The 25,615-nt window shown below is 40.5% G+C and overlaps 2 protein-coding genes and 1 long non-coding RNA gene across 7 annotated transcripts in view; 2 read left to right on the top strand and 1 right to left on the bottom strand.

The window, feature by feature from the left end:
- The window catches only part of PGF (placental growth factor), a 15,440-nt gene extending 11,851 nt beyond the window's left edge, over positions 1–3,589 (top strand). For both annotated transcript variants that reach the window (XM_058162368.1, XM_058162367.1), the window contains one exon: positions 1,626–3,589. In XM_058162368.1, coding sequence (XP_058018351.1) covers positions 1,626–1,638 — 13 coding nt within the window. In that variant the 3' untranslated portion in view covers positions 1,639–3,589. The remainder of the gene's footprint in view (positions 1–1,625) is intronic.
- LOC131187766 (uncharacterized) lies at positions 2,468–7,850 on the bottom strand. 2 transcript variants are annotated; one of them, XR_009152620.1, is made up of 4 exons: positions 7,717–7,850; positions 7,064–7,126; positions 3,604–3,682; positions 2,468–2,573 (listed from the first exon to the last, which is right to left on the bottom strand). It is a non-coding gene; the product is annotated as an uncharacterized LOC131187766 (long non-coding RNA). The 2 variants fall into 2 exon arrangements; XR_009152621.1 differs by lacking the exon at positions 3,604–3,682 and having other exon boundaries at positions 2,483–2,573.
- On the top strand, positions 3,609–25,615 carry RPS6KL1 (ribosomal protein S6 kinase like 1). Of its 3 annotated transcripts, XM_058162365.1 has the most exons (12): positions 3,609–3,801; positions 5,977–6,104; positions 9,125–9,432; positions 10,190–10,314; positions 12,449–12,541; positions 13,548–13,595; positions 14,637–14,769; positions 15,529–16,416; positions 16,783–16,872; positions 17,344–17,426; positions 24,465–24,560; positions 24,656–25,615. In XM_058162365.1, the coding sequence occupies exons 3-12, from the start codon at positions 9,198–9,200 to the stop codon at positions 24,767–24,769; spliced, it is 1,905 nt and encodes a 634-aa protein (XP_058018348.1). In that variant the 5' UTR covers positions 3,609–3,801; positions 5,977–6,104; positions 9,125–9,197; the 3' UTR covers positions 24,770–25,615. The 3 variants fall into 3 exon arrangements, with proteins under 3 accessions (XP_058018348.1, XP_058018347.1, XP_058018349.1); XM_058162364.1 differs by lacking the exons at positions 3,609–3,801; positions 5,977–6,104 and adding an exon at positions 7,694–7,833; XM_058162366.1 differs by lacking the exons at positions 3,609–3,801; positions 5,977–6,104; positions 12,449–12,541 and adding an exon at positions 7,823–7,957.

Here is a 25,615-nt window from a genome sequence, read left to right as displayed (position 1 = left end):
TTTATAAATAAGCATTGCATCAGTGTGGATTCAGCTGCACCCATTTCCCCATTCTCCGATTCTGATTTTTTTTTTTTTTTTGGCCGATGGTAAGAGTGTGACTAGATAGCCATAGCTTTTCTTTGCTCTTCTCTGTGCTCTTCTTTTTTCATGGGTATTTAGATAATGCTTCTGTCAAACGATCTGAATGAGTGGCTATTAGTTTAGTGCCATAGTAGCCAATGAATGAGTGAGCATAAACATGGTGCTAAACAAATGTTGTATAATAACACTTGGAACCAGTGGTGGGTTTCAAATTTTTTTACTACTGGTTCTTTACATGTGGCTTAGTGGGCATGGCATGACTTGGTGGGTGTGGCTTGGTGGGCGTGGCAGGGGAAGGATACTGTAAAATCTCCATTCCCACCCCACTCCAGGAGAAGGATACTGCAAAATCCCCATTTCTTCCCAATCAGCTGGGACTTGGGAGGCAGAGAATACATGGGGGCAGGGCCAGTCAGAATTTTTATTACCCGTTCTCTGAACTACTCAAAATTTCCGCTATCAGTTCTCCAGAATTGGTCAGAACCTGCTGAAACCCACCTCTGCCTGCAACCAAATCAAAAAAAGGGAATAGCTTAATTTACAGACAATTAGTTTTAAGGAAGGTGCAGAACCAATGAATGTCCACACACGGGGGTGGGGGTGGGGTGGCAATTCCAATGCTGGTCTAGAGAAATGAAACTTGATTCTTCAGGATCTGCCTGTGGCAGAGTGCAGGAACGGAGCTCAGATCTGTGCTTGGCTGGAGAAACAAAGCTCATATTCCAAAGATCCAATCCTTTTGTTTCTCCAGCTCAGCATAGAAATGTTCTTCCACGGAGAGGAGAACTCATGTGGCCAGCAGGAGAAATGAAGCTTGAATATTTAGGATCTGAAATTTGCTTCTCCAGCCCAGTGCAGGAGTTCCTTTCCATATACAGGTGGGAGGGGAAATCTGGACTCCATTTCTACATCCCAGGAGTTCCATTCCTTCAGTAGGCAGTTCTTTCACTCCATCTGCACAACAAGTCACATGATTCTTAATGATCACAACTGGAAGAGCCAGGATTGTGATCACTGAGTGAAGCAGTCATGTGGGCTATTTACTTAACAATCACTTTGTTCAATGATCAAGATTGTGGTTGTATGTCAAGGACTACCTGTAATTGCCATATTCTATGGCTAATAGTTTTGCCTTGTTCTTTTGAAGGGGAAAAATAACTCTGTTATGAGATTGTCAACTTAAAAACATTGTGCTACAATATTTTAAGTTTGAACCTAAATGTATTCCTTACAAGTTTACTTTGGAATAACAAACTAATGTTTACAGCTTGAAGAAGAATTCAACCAATAGGAGAAATTCACGGAGGTTTTACATAGAGCAGAATGTAATTTTATTTTCTGTATCTTGGTTTTCATTTTAGATTTTTAATGTAGATATTAGCATATATCCGCCTTCTGTTATAATGCATTTATTACAGCAGAGCAGAAACCAGAGTTTGCACATAGAGCAGGAAATGTAGTTATAGCTGTCCATTTTCCATGTTAATATCTTTGGGTGTTTGTTTATTTGGTGCTGAGCCTCTTCTGTGCTTTCTTTCCAGGTGTGCCATTTGATGATAGTTGTTGCTTTCTCAGCCAAGGGCAGTGCCACAATGCCTCTTTTTCAATGCTAGATCCTCTTCAACATTCCTCTGCAATTACAATTTTGACTGATGAATTCAGGGGTCTGGTAACAGCTTGCTCACTTGAAGTGCCAGAGCAAAAAGGGAGGAGTAAAGACAACATCCCAATGAAAATATGTCAGGACATTCTGAAGGAGAGGGTTTTTTTTAAATATATAATTGCATCAGAGGACTGCCCCAGGATCAAGTGAAGACCTGTTTATCTCAGTCCATTCCTTGTCTACACTGAGCTAATATTTCACTCTGATTTCTGCAGAATTGAGAGTTAAATGGAAATACAAGAAAACAGCAGCTGGTTTATGTTTTAAATATTTGGAGTTTGGAGAACTGAAACTATTAAGACAAATTGACTACTTCCTCCTGGATATTTTCTGGATATTATCTTTCAGTTGGGAACTGAGAAATGAAAGGGAAGAAAAGTTTGAGCTACACTTTGCCAATCCTTGTTTAAGTCTTGTTTTCCAACAGGATTAATACCTGGAGAATACCTTCCTATAAAAGATGTCTAAAACAACAAATTAACCTTGATAAATAAGAGCTAAAACTCCTTGTCAAATAATATTGTAGAAGTCAGCATTTTAGAAATCAGAGCCCCAGGCAAGGAAATAGGGAGATCAGAGAACGTGGTTCCTGCTCAAGTTACTGCCAATTTAGTGTACATGTAGGCCTTTATTCTCCTAGGAAAATTAGTTCTGGAATATTCCCGCAAAATACCCTATTTTTTGGAGTATAAGACGCTCCTAACTATAAGGCGCACCTACCTTTTTTGGTGAGGAAAATAAGAAAAAGAAATCTGCCTCTGCCTCCCAGTAATTTTGCCTCCTTGCAGCAAACAGCAATCAGCCTGCTTTACTTTCAGAATCAGTCCTAAAAGAAAAGTAAGTTCCAGTAAACTTTAAAATGATAGTTGAACTGAATACAGAAATAGCTCTTGTTTTATCCTGAGATATAACTGCATATCCAATAAAAATATCCTGTTTTCCCCAAAATAAGACATCTCCTGATAATAAGCCCAATTGGGCTTTTGAGCGCATGGCAATAAGGCCAAATGCTTATTTCAGGGTTCAAAAAATAAATAAATAAGACAGGGTCTTATTTTCGGTACTAACCTTAATAAATATGGTACTAACCTTAATAATTGCAAGAAAGTGTACAAGATCATTGCTAGATTTTAAATTGGGTTCTGTGGCCAAATTATGGAAAACATTTTTAGAGACTGGCTATCCAAAAAGCACAGATAACAAAAAGAACAGATAAAGACAGGTATTATGCCTATCTTATATAAATTTCCTGAGGTTTGAATAAACCTGGAAGAGAATTGTCACATGTATGTTAAGGATGATGGAAATGGTGGGAAATTGAGATATAAGTTTATAAAAAGTATAATGGCATACCTTTTTCATGCAACTCTTGCAATAATTTGCTATGAGATAATTTGCTATGTGTGTGCCTGTCTGTGTAGTGTGAGTGAACTCAAACTGGAACAGGTGAATGGGAAATAGTAACTGTTGGTCAAGAAAGAACAAGCAAGCATCATTATGTCTTCATTAGTCCTGTATCTACAGCTGTTACTGATTCATATGAAAACAAGGTGGAATTTTCCCAAGGCTCTACATTTGTGAACTGTTACATTCGACAACATCCATGAAAGGAAAGAGAACTAAATAGACCATTAATTTAACACAATGAAGTATATTGCTTCTTATATCATAGTAACTTAATGGCAATATATTCTTGGTCCTGGATTGAAATATTTTCTTTTGTGTAGTAAAATAGCACAAGATCCTGCTTTTTCAGTCAATGCAGTGCAACAACATTCCAAATAAATGATTCTAAATAAAATCGCTTTATAATCAAAACCCAAATGCAGATTCTGAAAATGTTTTTATTGGCTCACCCTAGTTCCTCTTCTGAAAAAGAATTTGTCTTCTCTAGATGTATGAGACATAAATTCCAGTTATGATCCTTCTGAATTGCTGAATGATTTACCAGAGATAAAGAAAGCACAATCCAATATGTTGGGCTGTTAAAGAAGAAAGTCAGCACGCTTCCTATGTGACTTGGGGCAAATAATTCAAAGCTGTTCCTTTGCAATGTGAGTGTGATAGACTAGGAAACTTGTAAAAATAAATGTAGCATGACTCTTGGAATTCTTTTTTATTGTAGTAATGATAACCAGATAAATATCTTGTGAGGTTGCCAATTTTTTCTTTTTAGGCAATTGCTTTCTGTCTTGTAGTTTCACTGACTGGGAGAGTCTTAGAGATGTCAACAATTCAGTTGTTTAGATTGGCTATTTAGATTGTCTGAATTCTTGATCTGGAATATAGCTTTGTGCTTGATAGGGAGTTCCAAACCTGAAGGAAATTTTTTACCCATCTGCATAAGAATGCAGAAATAAGAATACTTGGTATTGTTGTTAGGGTAGGAACTATAAGACTTGGGTTTTTTGCTACTTTCTGTGGCTGGCATCCTTTTTCCTTCTGGATAGGAAATTTCCCCTATGTTTTTTTTTTCAAATTTTCAAGTCAAATCTCACAGTATTTTCTAGTTATTTCTTGGGTTTAAAGTTGTAGCAATGGGCACCCAAAATAATCCATGATATGAGTTTCCTTTTGACTTTGAACTGATCTAAATTGTATGCTTCTGTATCTGCATTTCAAAATGTTTTATTCAGTTTTCATTCTCCCATGAACCTCCAGATTTTGCCCGCTTTCCAGTGATTCTATACTAATCAGTTATTCACACACTGGGCAGGGCAGGAATCCTACCTTGGTTTTAAAATTCTCATACTTAGTTATTTATAAATAGGTGATACTATCTAGCTGACTTTTGAAATGCCCCACAGGAAATTCCCAGTATGAGACAGCTATAGTTCAGAATGCAACCCTCACTCTGGCAAGGACAAGGAAGTGATGGGAAAAATGCTTTTGTTTGCCATATATTGACGGCATAATTAGAATCAAATTTTCATTTAGCCAATTGCACTTTTTCCCCATATGACTGAAAAAGACACAGAGAATATGAAGTGATATGAAGTGCCAATATTACCAATAAAGAGGGGTTGTTTTTGGTGCTCTCTGACCTTGAAGTCTGTAGTCATCTCAGTCATCCAGGTTGTCCCAAAGGTGCTTTTTTAGGAGGCAACAGGACTTTCTTTTTCTTTGAATATGTTTCTCATCCAAGAAGCTGCTTCAGGTCTGACTGGATCCTTCCATTCCCCACCATCCAATCAGAGCTGAGGAAGCTTCTTGAATGAGAAGCAAAAACGTCTTCAAAGAAAAAACAAAAAAAGCCCAGTTACCTCCTAAAAAAGAATCTCTGAGCTTGGTTATTTTCTTGCAGACATTTCATTAGAGAAATTAGGTAACCTCATCTGTGACTAGCACTGATCACTAGCATGGATGATGTTATGTCAGAGGTGGTTTCAGCAGGTTCTGACCAGTTCTGGAGAACGGGCTGGAATAGCTCAGGCTGTTAGAGCCTGTTATTAGAACACAGTAGCCTGCAATTACTGCAGGTTCAAGCCCGGCCCAAGGTTGACTCAGCCTTCCATCCTTTATAAGGTAGGTAAAATGAGGACCCAGATTGTTGGGGGCGGCAATAAGTTGACTTTGTAAAAATATACAAATAGAATGAGACTATTGCCTTATACACTGTAAGCCGCCTGAGTCTTCGGAGAAGGGCGGGATATAAATGTAAACAAAAAAACAAAAACAAAAAAACCAGTAATGGAAATAGTAGTTCTCTGAGTAGTTCAGAGAACCAGTAGTAAAATTATTCTGACTGGCCCCACCCCCATCTATTCTCTGCCTCCGAGTCCCAGCTAATTGGGAGGAAATGGGGATTTTGCAGTATCCTTCCCCTGCCACACCTACCAAGCCATGCCCACCATGGCGGGTTTCAAAACCCATCGCTACTGGTTTGCTTGTGAGCATGCTCGCACATAATGCTTCTGTGCATGCAGAGACGCATCAGGGCAGGTGGGCAGAGCCTCCTGCCGCCACAACTACCGGTTTGCCTGATCCAGGGCGAACTGGCAGCAACCCACCACTGCTTTGGGTAATGACATGCTTATTAGAAAACAACCAAGCTCAGAGAGTACAGTTCATTTCCACTCTGATATTTCTGATATTTTCTTTAATTCTCCAAATAGTACTTCATTAAGTACCTGACTAGGTCCATGACTTATTTTATTTTATATTATTTTAATTATAAATAAACAAATGGGAAACAATTTCATAAAGCTAATGAATCAATTTTTTCCAAGAATCCTGGAGGCTGCATAGAACTACTGAAGGAATTTGTAGAAAGTAAGAATTGATGGCTGAGGCTAGTGTTTGGCTGGAAATAGCTGACTTTCTAAGAAAAAGGCTGAAGTGATTCAGAGACTACATGGTAAAAGGATGTCATTTTCATCTGTCCCCCTTCTGAAAAACAGATGTTAATATAATAATACCTTCCCCAAATCTGTATCTCTGGCCCAAAAAGTTTGATGATTCTTAGATTATAATATTTTATGTGTTATTATTATTAACTACAATTGAAGTACTAAAATTTCAAATAGAAATAGTTCCTGCTAAACTGTGAGGTCCTAAAAACAACAACATTTCTTTCCGTCTTCCGAGAAAGAAATAGTGAACTGAAAATGGTCTCACTTTTAGCAGCAGAACTGAGCAGAACAAACATTCAGCAAGGAGACTGGCTTTTCATATTTCTTCTCCGGGTAAGAAGAGGACTGAAGATCACCCCAAAGTGCTCCAGGCAATTGCTCCTTGTAAGAACACTGCAAAACAGCAATCTCCAATGGGTTTAAGAGCTCTGGGAGATGAGTGTGGTATATATCCAGTGGTGCAATCCTTTTTTTTTTACTTTCTGTGGGCGTGGCTTGGTGGATGTGGCAGTGGAAGGATACTGCAAAATGCCCATTCCCTACCCACTCCTGTGGAAGGATATTGCAAAATCTCCATTCCCCACCCATTCTGGGCCAGCCAGAGGTGGTATTTGCCAGTTCTCCGAACTGCTCAAAATTTCTGCTACTGGTTCTCCAGAACCTGTCAGAACCTGCTGGATTTCACCCCTGGATCCATTTTGCTGAAAACATGCTCGGCACCTTTAAGGACATAGGGTTAACTCTTTTCAGATATTAGAAACTTTTGGTTAACATTTTTTTTCAGCACTGGGCGAGTTTCTTTCAATCCTTAGCGAAAGAAGTTTTAAATAATAATTTTAAAGCTTAATTTTTTTTTGAACAAACAGCAAAAAATGGTTAGAACTTTGATTTTGGAAAATTACAAATAGACTACGGGTCCAGATAAATTTGAAATAAGATTTTGGAATTATAATTTTAAAATTACGTTTTGTAAACGACGTTATTTGTACAGCCGCCGCTGCTCCAGGCATGAAATGAGAAGGAAGTGCTGCAAAATTAGAGATAGTTAATTGGTCAAACATACTTTCTTTTCAAATCGTGATGTTTACTTTGACGTTATATGGCAGAGGTTAAGCGTAGGTTATCAGAAAATAATTGGCCTCCGCCCCCACTCCCCGACCGTTTGGAGAATCAGAGCTTGCTGTGGAAAGAAATGCTTTCCCGCAGACATGGAATAGTAATGATTGCACGGAAAAGGGGTGTGTGTGTGTTTGGGGTGGTGGTGGGGATAGTCAGCAAGAAACAAAACCCATTTTCTGAGAAGATACGCCGATTTCCAATCTCGGAGGACAACCGATCCCCCTCCCTCCTCCTCCTCCTCCTGCCTTTACTATCTCCTACAGTTCATTCCCCTTCATTCCTTCCTGAAGCGGGAAATCCTGTCCCCCCACCTTCCCGGCCAGCCCCTCCCGTCTGCCCATGGCCCTATACTAGCTCGTTGGACCCCGCAGGCCGGCTCCGCAAACGCCGGAGAAGCCCGCCGATTGGAGCTCTATTCTAAAAGGCGAGAGGATGAGCTCATCCTCAACCAATGGGAGACCACCGCGGACAGCCACGGCCGTACAAGTTGCAGCCTACACCTGATTCCTCGGGTCGTTGCAGCTTTTACTCAGGCCGAGATGGATACGGGCGTGGGAGGTCCCTTTTGCCTTCTTCCCGCTCTTACTAGCCCTTCGGGGCCATCAGCTCTTCAAGGTATTGCCGAGTCTCGGGGCTATCTGTGAGGCCCACTTCCCTCCCTGCGCCTTCTGGGGCCACCTGTCTCCTTGCCGGTCCAGTTGCTCCGTCACGGCTTTGCATCATCTCCGGGATGATTCCAGTAAGCGCAGCGCAATTTCATTGGTAATTCGGTCTCGGGGTGGAGTAGGCAGGGCTAGGCGAGGTCAGTTCCTCGTTCCCCTCCCGATGGCGAAGCTCATACAAGGCCGCCCGATTGCTAAGCTTTATGCCCGTGATTCTGCAATGGAGGCTTCCTTTAGCCTTCTTAACTTAAAGCCCTCTGGGATGCCTGCAGTAGGTCAAGCCAGCAGAAGCTTCTCCATGAGAGCATCTGTGTCTGCACTGCGGGAACCGAGGTCTTGTATACCTCCATCTTGGCTGGGGCGTCCAGCATGAAAAGCCATAGGCTTTTACCTTATTAGACTTATTAGATTAAATCAAGCCGTTAGCAGCTACCATTGCGTGCGGGCCTGCCTGACCCTGGTACAGGAATCCAAAGTAGCCGCTGGATTTGCTTCAGTTTCCTTGCAACGGCTAGGGGCATCATATCTGGACTGAGCCCATTCAGATAACCCTGGCTGGTAGCAAAGAGTTAAATTTCCTCTTCATTTCTTAGGGCCACTTAGTGGTTGTTTGGGGTTTTACCTACACCAATCGTATAGCCCATAATAAGGGGTTGCCCATTTATTTTAATTTTATTGCTGCTTTGGTCCATTCACTCAAGCAAATATGAAGTACTGTGATTCTGAATCAACCCCATCCAGTGGTCCTAATGTGGCGTCCCAGATATCAGATCTTAGCCACTTGCTGCTTCTTTCGCTAAAGGAGAGCTGTAAGCTTTTAGTTTAGTATCATTGATTGAAAAGTTGGTTAACAATGGCCCTTTATTATAATAATTCTTGGTAATATAGATATTTGCAAATGCTGCAGATTTTAGTTGCCAATGCAGTTTGATAGAATAGGGTTGGAATAGCTTTAGATTTGGATTTAATTACTCTTCCCCCTTTTTCTTTAGACCTTTGGAGGCCTTGTTCATTTTGCCCTGACAGCACCACTGGGTTTTGTTTATAGAAGAAATGTTCCCTATTTTTTCAATCTGCAAAAGGGAATCGTTCTTCTAAGGTGGCACTTGTTATGACATGCAAAACACCTATGTTGACAGTCATAGGTATATCTGTGGCATTTCATATTGAGGTACATCTTTCCTTATTTCTACCCTGTATGGCTGATGCTTAAAGTAATTGTACCTTTGCCTTATGCATTGCAGGATGTAGACGGTAACAATCTGTTGAGAATGGCTACTTCTTAAGGAGATTGTCCTTAGGATTATTTTTTTGGAAATGGATTCAGAGTCCTGTAACCGAGCTTTCTCCCAGGCCCGCGTATATCTTGAACAAATTCGAAGCCGGGTTGCACCAGGGAGTATTGACATACATGGTCCTGGGAAGCGCGACTACTTGGTGGATGCAGCTAAGCAGATTCACCTGGCTCTGGAACGGGATGTAAGTGAAGACTATGAAGAAGCATTCAACCACTACAAGAATGGTGTGGATGTGCTGCTCAATGGGGTGCAAGGTAAGATGGGGTTGTGAAGTATCTTGGAAAAGATGGAAGCAAGCAGATTGTTTGGTGGGTTGTACTTGATGGTGACTTACATGATTATCAAGAGTGATTTTCTTCTGTTGATTAATCTACTTTTTTAGGATAGGTTCCAAATGACTCATCTAGACGGATGAGTGTTATACCACTTTAAAGTACAAAGTGATCTAGATGGCTCTGGATGGCAGTTTGGGCTATGCTAGCTCATAAAATTATAGAAACGAGAAAAATTAAGCAGTACAATCAAAGGAAAATGATTGAAAACATTGAAAACAAGAAAATATTGAAAACAAGCATATGTTTATTTTTCTTATTTGTTAGGTTTATATCCCACCTTTATTTTGTAAACTCAAAGGAACGTATACAATGCTCTCTCCTTCTTTTTTCCCCACAACAACCCTGTGAAGTGGGTTGGGCTGAAACGTCTGGCTAAATGTCACTCAGCCAACTTTGTTGCTTAAAGAAGGCCTAGAACTCACAGGCTTCTGATTTCTAGGCCAGCGCCTTACCCACTATATCATTTAAATTTGTTTGATTGTTTCTCAGTGGGGAAGTATAATTTGTTGCTGGTTTTTTATAATTCATTTATTTTATTCAATTTCTGTATCCGCCGAACTCAACCAAGTGACTCTTGGTTATGGAATAGGATATATCAAAATTCAACATGGCACAAAAGCCAAAGAAATAAACAAACAAGGCCTCAACATAAAGTAATGCTCATAACTCTTGACAGTGGATCCAAACAAGGAGCGCCGTGAAGCTGTGAAGAGGAAGATCACCCAATATCTAAAACGGGCAGAGGAGATCTTCAACTGTCACCTACAACGTAATTTGGGGAGTGGCAATTCCACTGAAACGGTGAGAAACTCGAGTTGTGGAGTGTTACTAGGACTCTAGGTAGATCCTGTAGTGTAGAATTCCCCAACCTTTCTGGCTTTGTAGACCAGTGGGGTGGTGGGGAGAGAGGATGGTTCCGCACAAGGTGCCTGCAAGTGTAAAACATTATAACACAACACAACATTTCTCCTAAATTATTCTGGATTCCTAAATTCAGTTTGGAATTTTTCTATTCATTTCTGTTTTATCAGAATTCTCAGATGTAAAGGAACTTCTTACTTGAAATCATGAATATGAATTTTTCCCTAAACAAAGATTGTTAATATTGGGGCTGGAATTGTTATAATCAGTTACTTTCTCCATTTTTAATCCATAATAGGAAGTCGAAAGCCTGCATAGGTGTGCTCAATTTATATTGGGTTGTGTGTGTGTCACATAACCAGAGGTGGGTTTCAGCAGGTTCTGCCAGTTCTGGAGAACCGGTAGTGGAAATTTTGAGTAGTTCGGAGAACCGGTAGTAAAAATTCTGGCTGGCCCCGCCCCCATCTATTCTCTGCCTCCCAAGTCCCAGCTGATCAGGAGGAAATGAGGATTATACAGTATCCTTCCCCTGCCACGTCCACCAAGCCAAGCCTACCAAGCCATGCCACGGGCCCACCAAGCCACACCCACAGAACCGGTAGTAAAAAAATTTGTGCACCACTGCACATAACTATTATAAAGAAGTCCTTGATTTGAGGTTGACTCCTGTTCATTTTATCCATGCAGTTCCCTTGGCAACAGTATAAGTCGCTTTCTGCCACTGCGATCTTCTGCTTTTTACAGACTCCTGAAAAGTCAACATTTCTGGGATTAAACAAGTATAAGGTTTTGACTCACTTGTTTAATTGGAATCTCTTCATCTAGTTCTAGGACTTGTGTGAAGAACAGATGTTTTAGGTCATATTTATGCAAAAATATTTAAAAATGTGTTTCCTGATCTTTTAAGTAGCACTGAAATTTTTTTAAAAAGATAAAATTGTTAAATATTTTGATTATAATAGTAAAATCTAATACGGACTAAACTTAAAGAACAAAAATAGAAGAACAAAAAATGCAAGGAAAAAAAAGAAAAAGAAAAGTAAGAATATAATAATAATAAAGAAAAATATGTAAAGAAGTGACTTCCAACTTTCATCACAACATATATAAACAGATTCAGTGACTTCACCCTCTAAGGTTACAAACATTTATTTCTTCATCTCACATCCCATTCTTATCTAGTAACAAATCCATAAAATATCATCTTTTCAGTTCTCCCAAAGGTGCTTTTTCAAGAGACAACTGGACTTTCTGGTTTTTCTTTGAAGACCTTTTGCTTCTCATCCAAGAAGGTTTTTTTAGCTTCTTCACTGCTGAATAAGCTTCTTGGATGAGAAGTGAAATGCCTTCAAAGAAAAACCAAAAAGTCTAGTTGCCTCTTAAAAAAGCAACTTTGGGACAACCATGATCTGGATGACTGAGAATCTCAATAGACTTTTCAGTTCTTGTGTCAGTAGAAAGTCCATAAAGGATTTCCAGAAGTAACTACGTATCTTATTTTAACCATAAGCCAAGTTTATGTTCCTTTTTACTTTTAAAAAATTTAATTCATTCAAATACCATTGATTTCTCTTCATTCCTTCTTTGTCCCATCTCAGAGTTCTTCAAGGCTTTAACAAGCTTCTTTTGTAACTAATAGGAAATAATTATCTAGGTCTCTTCGTTTGTAATTTTTCCTTTAAATTTTAAAACCTCAGTCAATTTCTTTTGTGGATCTTTTTCTAAGCCATTCTCTTGGACCACTTTTTAAATATATTGCTTTGGAGTATGGTATCATCCCTACTCATGCATAAAGTTTCATTATATGCTTTGTAAACTCTTAAATTGGGGATGAATGGAATACTAGAGGTAGAGGAGATAATTGAAATTTTGTCCTGATATTAATGGAACCTAACCACTTGGCTACATCATTTCCATGTGAGTCCTAGAATGCCTTTAACATTATGATTGATCTGTAATATTTGCAGCACATTTGGGCTTGGAAAGATCAGTAAAGTTTAATTGTTATTAATTATCAGACTCCATTTTGTACCACTTCAAAATGAAGATGTGCTTCCTTCCTTATTGGTTGTAGGGTTACAGCAGTCTTCGCTTCCGTCCGATAAGGACACTCAGCACACCAGTGGAGAATCTCAAGCACTGTAAAGTAGTGGGAATAATTGATAAGGTAACTCACTGTTTATGCTGGAGATATCTAGCTTCAGACCATACAAATTCCAGAAGTAGTGACAGAAGCAGGCATGAATGGTCCTAGAGAACCAACAAGCAATCCTAGAGAATTATAAAAACTAATCTGCCTATTGTAGCAAATGTGTTTTCACACTGGAGCCTCATTCAAGCAAGTGTTTCACTTTGATCAGGACTGTCAAACTTGCGGCCCGCAGGCTGGATGTATCATGTGCTGGCCACACCCACACCCGGTTTAGCAAAGGGGGAAAAAGTCGCGATACATCATGTGATGACACCATGATGAAGTGAGTTTGACACCCCTGACTTAGATGAAGACAGTCTAAAAAATAATCAGCAACATCTGGAAAGTGAAGGAATTTTTGTTAGAGATTATCTGTATGTCCAACATAAAAAGCTCAATAAGGCTGAGCAATTCTGAAATTGGATTGAAGAGTCAAAAGAATTAAGAGAAGAATGAGGATGAAATCTAAAGAGTAAGTAGTTGCTGGTGTTCTAGGGTCTAAAGGCAGATATTTCTAGCTGTAGAACAGACTCTCCAGTTGATTTCAGGTAGTCCTCTACTTATGACCCCAACTGAGCTCAAGATTAGCAAGGTGGTTGTTAAGCCCCATTTTACAACCTTTTTTGCCATGATTAAGCAAATCACTACAATTGTGAATCATGCATCTGTTTAGTAAATTTAGCTTCCCCTATTGCCTTTGCTTGTCAGAAGTTCTCTAGGAAGCTTGCAAATGATAATTCCACAATCTGGGATGCTGCAACCATTCAAATATATGCTGTTTGCCAAGCACTCAATCACATGACTGGGAGGGATGCTGCAACGGTCATAAGTGTGAAAATTGGTCACAGGTTGCCTTTTTCAGTGCCGTTGTAACTTTGGTCATTAAAAGAATGGTGGTAAGTGGAGGACTTCGTGAACCAACAGATTACTATAGGAACAGGCCCATCCTGAAATGTTGATATATATTGTGTTGCTTATATAGGTGCAAATAGTGCAGGATCCAGCTACTGGGGACACCTTTATATTGAAGGTATGCGGCTTTCCCTTTTTCTGTTCTCTTTTCTGGTTCTAGATATGGCACCACTGTGTAAGTAACAATGAATTATTTCCCCCCTGAATCTCTGTTTCTGGGACCATTGCAGAATAGGAGCATACTAAACATTTTTTAAATGCGACCGTTTGAGCAGTCTGGATTGTTCTAAGCACTGGGACTGAATCTTTTCTTTGCTGTTTGGATTTGAAGGGGTTTTTGGGGGGGTTTGTTTTTAATTCAACTGTGTCAGTAAGGTAGCAGGAACCAATTGAGGAAGGGGTGAGAATTTGGACCCGTTTTATCTAATTTGGGCCTATTTTAGTGGTTCATATCAATTTTGCATACTGCAAAAAAAGTAGTTGACATCTCTTGTTCTGAAGGAAATTATAAACAGTTCGGCTTTTTGTCACATCAACAGATATATTCAATCTTAGTAATTGTATCAATTATATTAGCTTAATACGTAAACTCTTCCACCTTTAATATTGTTCATTAAAACTCATTGGTGTTGATTTCATATATGGCACCTCTCTCTATCAGGGATTGCTTAATTGGAGGAAAGGGGCAGGGAGGGACATTTCCTGTTTTTCTTCCCTCCTTTATGACCTTCTGTTCTTCTGACATTGTCCTGAGAGTTGCTTTAGCTCTCTAGAGCAGCTTTAAAGAGGGAAGCAGGAACTGGTCACAGTAAAAAAAATGACAATAAAGGTTATCTATCTTATCTTTTACTTTCTCTTTTATTCTTCTATAATTTCTTTTTTATTTCTTCTTTTGTGTTTTTAAAGTTCTTAAAATATTTGTAAAATCTTTTAATGAAAAATTATTTTTTAAAAAGAGATAATATATTAGAAAAATGATGAAGGAATTCTGTGGTCTATGTGGAATGGTGCCTTTAAAGGTCAACTTTCACCTGTGGTTTTTGAAGAAGGAACAGTAAGAACAAGGATGGACTTTTAATCCCATTGGTAAGCCACTGGACTCTTCTGGCCCAAGAAGATCCTTAGCTTATTTTTTCTGACACTATTTTCTTTTTATCAGAGTATCCCCAAATCCTATGTGGAGACCCGGGAAAGACAGACCATCATCCCACATGGAATCCCCTTTATGACAGAATTACTGCGCTATTCTGTAAGTAAGGATTCCATCTTCCTCCACTTGGAACATGTGAAAGGTGAGTATTTATTGCTAGATAGGTTGCATTCCTGATTCCATCTCCTAGGCGGGTGAAATCCAGCAGGTTCTGACAGGTTCTTGAGAACCGGGAGTAGAAATTTTGAGCTGTTTGGAAAACTGGCAAATACCACCTCCGGCTGGTCCCAGAGTGGGGTGGGAATGGAGATTTTGCAATATCCTTACCCCAAAAGTGGGGAAGGAATGGAGATTTTGCAGTATCCTTCCCCTGAAGTGGGGTGGGAATGGAGATTTTGCAGTATCTTTCTCCTGCCATGCCCACCAAGCCACACCATGGCCACCAAGCCACGCCCACAGAACCGGTAGTAAAAAAAAATGGATTTCACCACTGCTCCCAGACCTGTCTTTTGTAAAAATGTTGCATAATTCACGCATGAGAAATATGTCATATCATATTTTCTGATTAATAAAAATGCTGCCAGGCTGCTTCAGTTTTTTTGCTACCGTAGATTAATGGTTCTCCTCCTACAATAAATATAAAAGAAGATACCCAAGAAATTGAACTTGGAGAGACCACAAGAAGGTCCCAAGGACAGCTCTGCCAATAGCAGAAAGCAGCCCACATGTAGGAAGATAACTACTTGTTTGTGATCCAGTAAGAAAGAATTCTAGTGAGCCATCTGAATTCTGATAAATAGTAGTGACTAGTGTTGACAGGAATAATAGGCCAAGCTAATAGAGATCTGGGGTTGCAGTGTTTCCAACTATTTCCAGCTGGTACTTTTCTCCCTTTTTACAGGAGGAAACCTCTGGTCATATCTTCGTTCCCATCATGGTTCTGCCTCTGTCCGTTCTCCCTTGCTGAGTCCAAAGCTCACTTTGGATTTTGGGTATATCAAGGAAGAGGAGCACATAGAAAACCTTCATGAAACTGGTTTTGACTCTCAGCAGAGCTGCAAGATCTATCCTGAAAACAACAATGGCCCAATTCCTGTCTCTGTAAATCATGCCCTGTTGAAAAAAATGGACTGTTTGATGTCTATGAAACATTCATCCAGCCCTCTTTCTTCTAGAACCTCAAGTGACCATAGGTGGCACACTGAAAAGGCAGGTGGACCATGGAAGAAGAATCTAAGCACAGCTCATACCATTCCTGGTGCTACAGAATCTACAAGCAAAACAGTACCTCAAGAACATAATCACTCAGTCAGTCAGAGACTGACTTTCAGATCCTGGGATTCATTTATGACAATTGATGGCATTGGAAATGTATCTGGGAAAGAGACTCCTCAGCTAGAACCAAAGCCACAAACAGGTGAAAGATTTAGCCATGCTGCCCTAGAGGTAACAAGAGGATACAACAAATCAAATGCAGAAACCTCATGGCAAAACCAGTTGTATCCTGGAGCTCTTGAAGAGGACCACAGAGAAGCAAGAGAAGAAGACACTTTTATTCAGAGGGCACCAATTCTTGATCACAAACATTTCAAAACCCAATCAACAATAGGATGGCATGGATCTTCAGTGGAACCAGCTGCCCAAAGCCAAACCCCTGTCAGTTGGGTCATAAATGAGGAGCAGATCCAAGTTTGGGCAGCTGAATTGATTTTGGCTCTGGAAGGTCTCCACCAACAGGGAATCTTGTGCCAGGATCTCAACCCACGAAATTTGCTTTTAGACGATACTGGTAGGTTTTTCTTAAGATAGAACTGAAGGAAAACTTTAGTCCACGTGTGGGGCAGTGATATGTGATTTTATTAAAAAAATCACTTTTCACGTGTCCTTGAGCTTCATAGTATGATGTAAAATAAATATTAGTTCATTATTATATAATACGGTCGAAGTATTGGGAGGACAGTGCTCTTTAGAGTCATTTGGCTCATCTTTGTCTTTTTTCCTTTGACATAAAGGGAAATGATGGACTGCATGCATCATTGTATATTACAATGGGGGCTTCAGATGTACACCTGGAATAAATTGTGTCATTCAGTTTAAGAAATGGAAAAGTGCTGCTTGGGTTTGCAGTGTTAACTGTTGTTGACATTCTTCATAGGTCACCTCCGTCTCACATTCTTTGGCCAGTGGAGTGAGGTTGAGCCGCAGTGCAGCAGCCAAGCAGTAGATGATTTGTATTGTGCTCCAGGTATGGCTAAGGACTATTGTAACTTCCTTTTATATCTAGGAAGGCTCATATACAAAGTTGTTACACGGGGGGAAGGGGATTAACAATAGTGTGGTGGGACTGCTATATAGCAGCAGCCCCCAGACCTTTTGGGCACCAGGGACCGGTTCTGTGGAGAGAGGTTTTCTGTGGGCCAGGGGTGGGCGGACATAGTTTTGTGTGCTGCATGCATCCCACGGATGGGGCTTCACTTGTTTGCATGCCTGACTTCTGGCATGCTGCGGCCTGGTGCTGGTTCACGGACCGTGGGTTGGGGACCTTTGTTTTATAGTAGGGGTCTCCAACCTTGGCCCCTTTAAGACTTGTGGACTTCAATTCCCAGAATTCCTCAGCCAGCAAAGCTTCAAAAATATTTAAAGGTTTTGTCAACGTTGGGTTTTTTTTATATCTCAAGGTTTTAATTTAGGTTTATGTGCTTGGTTGTTTTTGCAGAAGTGGGTGGAATTTCTGAACTGACAGAAGCCTGTGATTGGTGGAGTTTTGGAGCGCTGCTTTATGAATTATTGAATGGAGTGGTAAGTAGCCTGAGGCCACTAAATCTATATGTGTAATCCAATATTAAGATCCCAAAAAAATGGCTACCAATAGCACTAGCTAGAAATGTAACATTTTTTTTTTTATTTGCATTTATATCCCGCCCTTCTCCGAAGACTCAGGGCGGCTTACACTATGTCAAGCAATAGTCTTCATCCATCAATAGGAGCGACAAGGTGGGGAGTCTTTTTTGGACTCTCTGCCTGAGATATTGGATCTTTTTGCTGGATTGGTGGTGGAGTTCCTGAATCTTAATGCTCTGGAGGATTTCAACTTGCCTTCCCTGGAAGATGGGTCATAAGTGGCTCAGGCGTTCATGGTGAAGATGGTCCATGATCTTGACTCCGGTCATTCAGACCTAGTGCACACTGAGGCCAGTCATTAGATCTGGTTTTTATCTTCGGGCACTTGAAATGCAATCTAAGCTCTGGGATATTAAAAGATGTCCCCTGTCATGGTTGGATGGCAGATTGCTGTGAAGCTGTCTGTTTGGTGCCACAAATAGATAGGATGGTCCCGTTCCATTGGCCTCTTGAGGTATCAAGTTTCCCCATGGCAGTTGGGGAATTTTTCTAGCTGATGGTGGGTTGTTCCATCTAGGCTTTAGCTATTTGTTGTACTAAGGTAGAAATAATGGCCTTAGGCAGACTTGAACCTGAATACCATTCCCAACTTCCAGCTCTGGCAAGAGGGATCAGGAAGGAGGCATGGCTTTTCAAGTCTCTCCGGGATAATTAAGCAGGCCAAGAGTTAGCTAGAGTACCATCGATGTACTATGAGTCGTGGTTCTGACATAACATGAATGAGAGCCAATATTTGGGTCTTATTTATTATTTATTTATTTATTTATTTATTTATTTATTCAAATTTATATACCGCCCTATCTCCCGAAGGATTCAGGGCGGTGTACAGGCATTTAAAAGACATATAAATACAATATAAAACAATTAAAAAACTGATTCTAACAAGCCCGTAAATTTAGAATTAAAATATCAAATAAAACCCAATTTAAAACCAATAATTTAAAATCTAGCTCAGCCCTGCACAATTAAATAAATACGTTTTAAGCCCGCGGCGGAAGGTCCGGAGGTCGGAAAGCTGACGAAGTCCGGGGGGTAGTTCATTCCAGAGGGTGGGGGCCCCCACAGAGAAGGCCCTTCCCCTGGGCGTCGCCAGACGACATTGCCGCGCCGACGGCACCCTGAGGAGACCCTCTCTGTGAGAGCGCACGGGTCGGTGAGAGATATTCGGTAGCAGTAGGCGGTCCCGTAAGTAGCCCGGCCCAATGCCATGGAGCGCTTTAAAGGTGGTTACCAAAACCTTGAAGCGCACCCGGAAAGCCACAGGTAGCCAGTGCAGCCTGCGCAGGATGGGTGTTATACGGGAGCCACGAGGGGCTCCATCTATCACCCGCGCAGCCGCATTCTGGACTAACTGTAGCCTCCGGATGCCCTTCAAGGGGAGCCCCATGTAGAGAGCATTGCAGTAATCCAGGCGAGACGTCACGAGTGCGTGAGTGACCGTGCATACAGTTACAGGGCAATAAGAATAATAAAATGTGTCAGCTTTGGAAGCCATACTAGGCCGAAGGCTTCCATGCGCTGCCACAATTCTCCTCTGTGGGAAAGGAGGGGAGGAGGGTGGTAGTGCAAGGGAAGATTAGAAATAACAACATTTTTCTGCCGGTCAAGGTCAGGCTGGGTTCGCATCTGGAGAAGGAGTGGCTGGAGTGATGCTTCAATATGGGATGGTTGAAAATTGGAGCATATGACTGGCAGAGGGGTCATGAAGGGTGGAGATTTTGGGGTCTGTATTACTGAGGGACGAACCGGAATCCCCAGTTTCGGTTTTCATCCAACTGTGGCAGTTTACCTATGCTAGTAAAAGAACTTTGAAAGATGTTGGGTTTAGAGTCTTTTCTGCAGGAGGGGTTTTCTGAACGCTGACAAAATGTTGATATTTCTCCATTGTTACTATGTCTACAGATTGCTGCCAAGTAGGCCACTCTAATGTGTTTGGGCCCCTACTGGGTAGGGATAGAAATGAGAAGCACCGGAACTGTGAGGAATTCTCTAGGCATCTGAAGATAAAATCACACCGATTTACTCAAATTTGTATGTTAGCTGGGCAAGCCAGAGGGGAGAGTTGAGGCCTTGTATAGCAAAACACCTGGGATAAGTTTGACCCTGTGAATCTTGAGAAAGAGGACAGAGTTATTTACAGCCTCAGCTTAGCCCCTTGCACTATGAACTTTGCCCTTCCTGGTTGGTGAAAGCCTTCAGGAAGGTGACAGAGCTCGGTTGGGGTATTAGTGAATGTGCCCTTGAGAGGTATTACTTCAATCTCTGAAGAAGCAGTGGTACATCCCCTTCTCAAGAAGCCATCAATTGAGCCAGATGTGCTGAACTATCAATCGCCTCTTGAGAGGGAACATAGTGGAGAAAGTAGTTGGGCTGCAGCAGCAACAGCCTTGGAAGAAATAGTGGATTATCTTGTCCTGTTCCAATCAGGTTTTTTACTTGCGTTTAGCACAAAGTTTGCATTGGTGTGGTGGCTCAGTGGGTAAGGCACTAAGCTTGTCGATAGAAAGGTCGGCAGTTCAAATCCCTAGTGCCTTGTAATGGGGTGAGCTTCCGTTACTTGTCCCAGCTTCTGACAACCTAGCAGTTCGAAAGGACGTAAAAAAAAATGCAAGTAGAAAAATAGGGGCCACCTTTGGTGGGAAGGCAGCAGCGTTCCATGCGCTTTTGGCGTTTAGTCATGCCGGCCACGTGACCATGGAGAAGTCTTTGAACAATGCTGGCTCTTTGGCTTTGAAACGGAGATGAGCACCGCCCCCTAAAGTCAGGAACGATTAGCATATATGTGTGAGGGGAACCTTTATCTTTACCTTTTACCTTGCATTGATCTTACTCATGAATGGTCTCTGGTAGACTGTGGCAAGTAATGCTTCCTCCTGACCTGCTTGTCCTTTCAGCATCTCTTGATACCATCAGTCCAGTAGTAGGTTGCTACCGATTCGCCCCAGTTTGCAAAAACCGGTAGTAAACATTTTGAGTAGTTCGGAGAACCGGTAGTAAAGATTCTGCCTGGCCACGCCCCCAATCTATTGCTGCCTCCCGACTCCCAGCTGATCTGCTAGAAGGAAAAAATCAAGACTCACTTGTCGAAGAAGAGGAAAAAAAAACAAGACACCGTCCCTTTAAATTGAGAAGCCAAGAAGCCTCCCTGTCAAGGTTCCAGAAAAACCTCTTCTGCATGAAAAAAACTCCGAAGCCATTGTCTGCCATTCCCAACTGATCAGCTCGCTTCTCAGCCAGGACATCGCTTGGCAAAGAAGTGGGGGGGGGGAGAAACGCTGTCGTTTTAAATTGACAGAGCGGCTAGAAGCTCCTTTCTCTGTCAGCTGAACAACAAATTGGATAAGTGGAGGAATTCTTATATGATTCAATGTTTTTGAAGTTTTGGGGTTTGTGCAACATGGGCTTTGTGTTTCTAAAAAGGTTTGGGCGATTTCCATTGTGACGTATCCTGTTTTGAATGAGTTTTCTGCCTGCTTGTAAATGGAGCCGAACTTCTGGCTTCCACTTTCTCTGCTTACAAAGTTTCCTTTATGCAGCTGGCAGGAATGTGGAATTCCAGGCAGGTTCCTTGCTAGCAGCTTGATTATTCCTTAATTATCTGGGATATTTTATTTGGGAAATGAAGAGGGGGGAGTTTGAGTCCTTCCCAGAACAGATTAGTGGGGTGGGGAGGAAATGGGGGATTTTGAAGCAACCTTCCCCTAGAATGGGGAGGGAATGGGGATTTTAGGCTTGCTGTCAAACATCAGCCATAATACTAATGATTGTTTTGAACAATATGCAGGTTGTATTACATGAATGGCTATTTTATATGTGAAATTATAACTGAAACCTATATAGGTTCACACTGTCAGGAAGTTTGTCCTTAGTTTTAGGTTGCTTCTCTTTGTTGAGTTCCATTCATTGCTTCTTGTTTTGCCTTCTGGTGCTTTGGAAAATACTTCCCCCCCTTCTTTCTAGCAGCCCCTTAAAAGACTGTTGCCTATCACACTCTTGGGCAAAGCATGTGAGCCATTTCCTCCTTTCAGTGGTCCATGAAAGTGCATCTATAGCAGAGGTCTCTAACCTTGGCCACTTTAAGACTTTAAGACAGCAAAGCTGGCTGAGGAATTCTGGGAGTTGAAGTCCATAAGTCTTAAAGTGGCCATGTTTGGAGACCCCTGATCTATAGTATGTAGATAATAAAGTTGAAAAAAGATGAACAACATTTTTGCAGAACTATAGATATGTTGAGGCTGGGTGTGACAAGGAATGGCTGGGAGGGGAGGGCCAGGCGAGGTACCCCTTGACATGAAAGACATTGAGTTGGCCACGCCCACCCAGTCACATGACCATCAAGCCACACCCACTTTCACATGACCATCAAGCCACATCCACAATGTAAGCCACACCCACAACATAAGCCACGCCCACAGAACTGGTAGTAAAAAAATTTAGAACCCACCCCTGCATCAGTCGTTGTTTTGAGCCATCTCAGGGGGGAGCAGGAGTAGGAACATGTTTACAGTGGTTCTCCTTCCTGAAAGGACAGTTCTAGTTGATTGTGGTAGGGGAAGAGGTTGAGTCCTAGGCCCTTAAATGATGGTGTCACAGGGCTTGATGCTCCCCCCACTCCTATTTAATATGTGCATGACTCTGCTGGATAAAATCATCCATCATAGTATTCTTCCCCAACAGCCTTCTCCTTCCTGGTTTTCAGGAAATTAGGGGAACTCTGGCTATACCAACAAGCCATATTCTATCACAATTGGCCATTCCATCAAGCCAAGTTCATTATACCTATCCACAAGAGGGAATTGGCTTTGTTCTTTTGAATATGTCTCCCAGTTTTATATTATTATATTGTTCCATTGATTTTTTTTTAATTGGTTAGTATTATTTTAATCATAATTACATACTGTGGCATGAATGGCACTTAGAATTGGCTGATTGGAGCAGCCTATAAGGCAGGTTAAGCAAGTAATTAACTAACCAAATAAATTAGATGTCAGCAAAACTGCAACACGTCTAATAGGGCTGTCTCCAAATCTCTTCTGTATGGCACTGCCTTAGAAGATTGCCCTCTAAAGACAACTGGTACAAAACGCAGTGGTTTACATTTTGGCTAATAAGGGCCTCCATACTGACATAACATCTATAACCACTGCCCTGGTTCCCAGTCACTGCAATTCAACTTTAAAACTCAGTTTGGCTTAGGACCAAAGTACCTGTTATATCACCTCCTCTGTAGAGAAGCAAATCAACTGTTATGGTGATTCAATTGGTCCAGCTCACTAACCTAAGTCTCATTTTTGGAGGCAAAGAGTCGCAAATAATAGTTTTCATTAGCAGCCCCTGAACCTTGGAATATTCTTTCATGGGTTTAGCACAGCTCTTTCATTGTGGGATTCCCAGAAGAGAGTGAAAATGGAGTTCTGAAGGGGATGTTCATTATTGGATGATATGACATTATCATATCATCCAATGATGATGATCATATTATCATATTATTATAATATTATCATATTATTATAATATTATCATATTATAATATCATGTTGATGATATTATCATATCATCAATAATGATGATCCACATTTCTGACATCAATACAATTGAACGTGTCCAGAAATATTTTACAAGAAGAGTTCTCCACTCCTCTGAAAACAACAAAATACCTTATCCCACCAGACTTGAAATCCTAGGTTTAGAAAACTTAGAACTCTGTCGCCTTCGACAAGACCTAAGTTTAACTCATAGAATCATCTATTGTAATGTCCTTCCTGTTAAAGACTACTTCAGCTTCAGTTGCAATAATACAAGAGCAACCAATAGATTTAAACTTAATCTAGATTGCAGAAAATATGACTTCTGTAACAGAGTTATCAGTGCTTGGAACACATTACCTGACTCAGTGGTCTCTTCTCATAATCCCAAAAGCTTTAACCAAAAACTTTCTACTATTGACCTCACCCCATTCCTAAAAGGACTATAAGGGGCGTGCATAAGAGCACAAACGTGCCTACCGTTCCCTGTCCTACTGTTTTTTTCCCCTTATATATATACGCTTATACTTCCTTAATTTCCTCATATATATGTTTATATACTATATAATCATTTTGTGTGATGCTTATGTATATTGTTGTGACAAAATAAATAAATAAATAAATATCACTATGTAGATAGTAGGTATTTATGATAGCTTGATGGATTATGAAGGACATTGTTTGACATTGTGTTTTATGGTATGTAATGCATTCTATGTGAGGTGGTTCAATTATGGCAGAAGTAGATTTTCATTAGTGCGGATACTGAATCCCATGGAGTTATTTACTATTTGAATGTGCACTATTTAGAATTCTAGAATTATGATTGTATGTAAAATATGGCAATTGGAATTTAGAATTATATGTAAAATATGGTAATTGGTTACAGCTCAATAGTAGCAGTGGAAAAAGTAGTAATGAGCCCCGTCTTTTTTATACTTGCAGTGTTTTTATCTGGAAAAATCTCCTTTTGTTTATTAAAAGCATTTCTTAAAACAATGAAAACAAATCACAAAAATGACTGGCAACAGCATCTAAAACTGTAATGCTAGATTAGCACTAATTTCATACACCCAACTGCTCATTTTTATTTTTATTAAATTTTTATGCAGCCCATCTCCTCTGTAAAGTGACTCTGGATGGCACATGCACTAACCTTGCATAAACTGAATTTTTGTTTGCATTAATGTGACCTAATATTGTTATATGATTTGCAGCATTATTGAAACTCACGTTAATCATGATCTAGCTGTACAAGTACAATAATATAAGTGTACCAAGTGTCTGCACTTGAGATCTTCTTACTGATAGCTAATTTTGTTAATACATTGTCACCTTTAATGGGTGCTATTGTCTTATAAGCAAAGGCAGCTAATAATCCGATTTCTAAACAGCCCCATTTCTTTTTCAGTCTTTATTGCTGAATCATCCCTCAGGGATTCATCCATACACCCAGATCTATCTTCCAGAAAAGCTCAGCCAGTCTGCTTCGTCACTGCTCTCAGAGGTGAGGTTGCTATTCAAGCATGGGAAGTGAAAGATTAGCGAGAAATAAATGAAATATGCAGTGCAATTCTGAATTTCGTTGTTGTTTTTTTTTAGCTGCTGCAGTATGATCCTAAGCAACGTTTGGGTTCTGGTGAAAATGGTGCAAGCAAGATTAAGTCACATGGTTTTTTCAGTTCGATTCAATGGAATAAGATGGTTGCAAGCTAAATTCTGAATGCAAGGGATGGCGGAAGAAGACTATTTGGTGGAACACCAAATTGAGTAGTTTATCTGTTGAATTGTGCTCCAGATGATCCACATCCATTGAAAAGCACTTGTTCCTGTAAGCTGTATGAATCGGAGACACTAACACTGCTGTCGCTTGGAGAAGAATCCACAAAATTGAGCTGGGATCTGCGTGCTCGAAAGAAGTCAATAGGACACTTCTGCTCCTTTTCTTCTTCCTAATTGTGTGCCAGCAGAAGCTTCATAAAAATCCTAAGGCACCTCAAGTTTCCTATAAGGCAGCAATGACCAATTTGGAGCCCTAAGTATGTCCAGTGTAACCCAAATAGAAATTGAAGTCAAGCATTCTAACCTTGCAGCATGTTCTGGCCCTTCAAAGACCAAATCTGATGTGCCTTCACAGTAATATAAGTAGGGTCAATTTGTTTTATCCCAGTTGACAATTTTTTTCCAAACCAAATATGAATAGGAGATAACTTTATATTGTATTTTCTCATTTCCATATCACATGTTTAGTTCAACTTTCAGAGGGTTAGCTAACTTCTTTTGGCATATATTTGCCCTATAAAATGTTCATGTTTTTCACCCCATTTTTTATTTAATGTTACAACTTTTGCAGGTTAGTGGTGCATTTTTGTAAATGTACCGCTAGGGGGACATTTTCAGTAACTTTTATGTGCCACAGCTTCTATTTCCCCTTTAAAAAAACATGACTTATTTGTAGCTCTGACACCACCTTTTACCTAGCAAGAAGGTGAGCAAAAGACTATTCTTTGGACTTCTGTGGATTATCCAATGTCTTGTCCCTAACTATTGTAACATCAATAA

This window comes from Ahaetulla prasina, chromosome 1 (assembly GCF_028640845.1).
Source record: "Ahaetulla prasina isolate Xishuangbanna chromosome 1, ASM2864084v1, whole genome shotgun sequence".
Taxonomy (NCBI): domain Eukaryota; kingdom Metazoa; phylum Chordata; class Lepidosauria; order Squamata; family Colubridae; genus Ahaetulla; species Ahaetulla prasina.
The sequence above is the reverse complement of the archived record's forward strand: the minus strand, read 5'-3'. Positions and strand labels throughout refer to the sequence as shown.

Coding starts and splice junctions, on each gene's coding strand:
- RPS6KL1 (XM_058162365.1), top strand. CDS start 9,198: ATGGATTCAGAGTCCTGTAACCGAGCTTTCTCCCAGGCCCGCGTATAT. Junction 13,596..14,636: donor GGGACACCTTTATATTGAAG/GTATGCGGCTTT, acceptor TCTTTTTATCAG/AGTATCCCCAAATCCTATGT. Junction 16,873..17,343: donor TGATTTGTATTGTGCTCCAG/GTATGGCTAAGG, acceptor TTGTTTTTGCAG/AAGTGGGTGGAATTTCTGAA.